The following is a 1,975-nucleotide window of genomic DNA, read 5'->3' as shown; positions in this document are numbered from 1 at the left end:
GACACTCTTCCGTGCTCCGATACTGCACTGTCACCATGAATGTTGATTCTTCCAAATTACTGTAGACTCTGAAAAATCTGTCTCTCACTGAAGAGACTGACGGAACTGGGGATGCATATTGAGGAGGCCCCTGCTGCTACAACAACAACAACAACAACAACTCTACCAAATCACTGTAGGTAGACTCTACTAAATTACTGTTGAGTGTCACAAGTCATAACAAACTGGTCCCTGCACTACACACAGTGTTCCAACATTCAAATCTAGCCTGTTGTAAGACTGATTTCTGCTATACCTGAGCAGTTGAAACATCTCCTCCCGCGTAATGAACCCGTCGTTGTTCAAATCGTAAATAAGGAACGTAAATTTGATGAGCTCTTCATTCGTGCCCCTAAGGAAACAGGACAGACCAAGCACCCACTCGTCCAAATGAATGACACCATCGCAGAGGCAACAACAACAACAACTCTACCAAATCACTGTAGGTAGACTCTACTAAATTACTGTTGAGTGTCACAAGTCATAACAAACTGGTCCCTACACTACACAGTGTGTTCCAACATTCAAATCTAGCCTGTTGTAAGACTGATTTCTGCCATACCTGAGCAGTTGAAACATCTCCTCCCGCGTAATGAACCCGTCGTTGTTCAAATCGTAAATAAGGAACGTAAACTTGATGAGCTCTTCATTCGTGCCCCTAAGGAAACAGGACAGACCAAGGACCCACTCGTCCAAATGGATGACACCATCGCACAGTCGGTCGAAAGCGCAGAAGATTCGCTCCATGAGGATCTCTTCGGTGACCAAGTCGAAGGTGTTGTGGAGGAGTTCTCGACAGACCAAGGACCCACTCGTCCAAATGGATGACACCATCGCACAGTCGGTCGAAAGCGCAGAAGATTCGCTCCATGAGGATCTCTTCAGTGACCAAGTCGAAGGTGTTGTGGAGGAGTTCTCTGAACACCACACGATCTAGACCCTGAAATGAGAACGGTGAGAAACCTTTGTATGTCTACGCTCTAAAAGTGTGGCAACACATAGAGCGATCAACATCGAGCGATGTCGACTGAACTGTCCACAGAGTCCACACTGCGTCGATAACATAGTTCCTCCTCGTCGATCGAAGGCCGGTCGACTATGCTTGGACACACCTCAAGCCAACCAGAGCGGAGGTCCCGAATTCGATTTTCGGTAGAGCCAAAGTTTTTCTGGTTCTGTTCTTGGAATATGGGGTGCCCACAGCCTCTCAGGCACTTTTGTCGAACTATAGATCCAATCGATTCTGCTCGACTAACGCGTCTGCCTTGTAAGCGCTGGGTAGTGGTTTTGATTCCAGCCCTCAGCGGATTTTATCCTAAACAGATGAGTTTCGTTCTCAGAACGGCTGGCTTTCTTCTATCCAGTCCTCCTTCTCTCTTCACTTTTATTCTCCCTAGCAAACCTCTTTTTTTTACTTTCCTTACCTATCCTATATATTTTTTTTTTAATTTACATATTTTACCTGGTAGCACCAGGCCAAGATGTTAGAGACACGCAAGTGCGTTGTTATAGGTTGTATATAGCTCGTACCTACCTATACGTAGGTAAGTAGGTAGGTAGGTAGTAATGGGTGCGTTACTGTAGGTAGTATCAGACAACCTAGGTCTACTACACCTACATAGATCCCTACCCTACTAAAGTTATCGCACGAAACAGATAAACCTACCTATCAACGTAGGAGTAGGTATTAGGTAGGGAACTTCATATACATATAGGCTAGTATCAAAGTAGGGGTAATGGAGCTTCCTGCTGGTTTTACCACCCTCCTGAAATTGCTTCCTCTCAAAAAAAAAATAGAGAGGACCTTGTGAAATGCGAACCCTATGACTGTACCTTATATATGAGGTAAGTTTGATATCGCTCGCTCCCGGACTATAGGTATCTACCTATCTTCAAAGGTACCCACGTGCTGTTTGTTCCGCTGCGCTGCTATAAA

General features: G+C 45.2%; 1 protein-coding gene across 1 annotated transcript; it reads right to left on the bottom strand.

Annotated features, from left to right (window-relative positions):
- Positions 1 to 601: 601 nt before the first annotated feature.
- On the bottom strand, positions 602 to 873 carry LOC113472257 (EF-hand calcium-binding domain-containing protein 1-like; the record flags this gene model as incomplete). Its single annotated transcript, XM_026831927.1, has 1 exon — positions 602 to 873. A coding segment is annotated over exon 1 (272 nt), but the record flags the coding sequence as incomplete, so codon positions are not given.
- Positions 874 to 1,975: the final 1,102 nt, after the last annotated feature.

This window comes from Diaphorina citri, unplaced genomic scaffold, assembly GCF_000475195.1.
Source record: "Diaphorina citri unplaced genomic scaffold, Diaci psyllid genome assembly version 1.1 scaffold4517, whole genome shotgun sequence".
NCBI lineage: Eukaryota > Metazoa > Arthropoda > Insecta > Hemiptera > Psyllidae > Diaphorina > Diaphorina citri.
The sequence above is the reverse complement of the archived record's forward strand: the minus strand, read 5'-3'. Positions and strand labels throughout refer to the sequence as shown.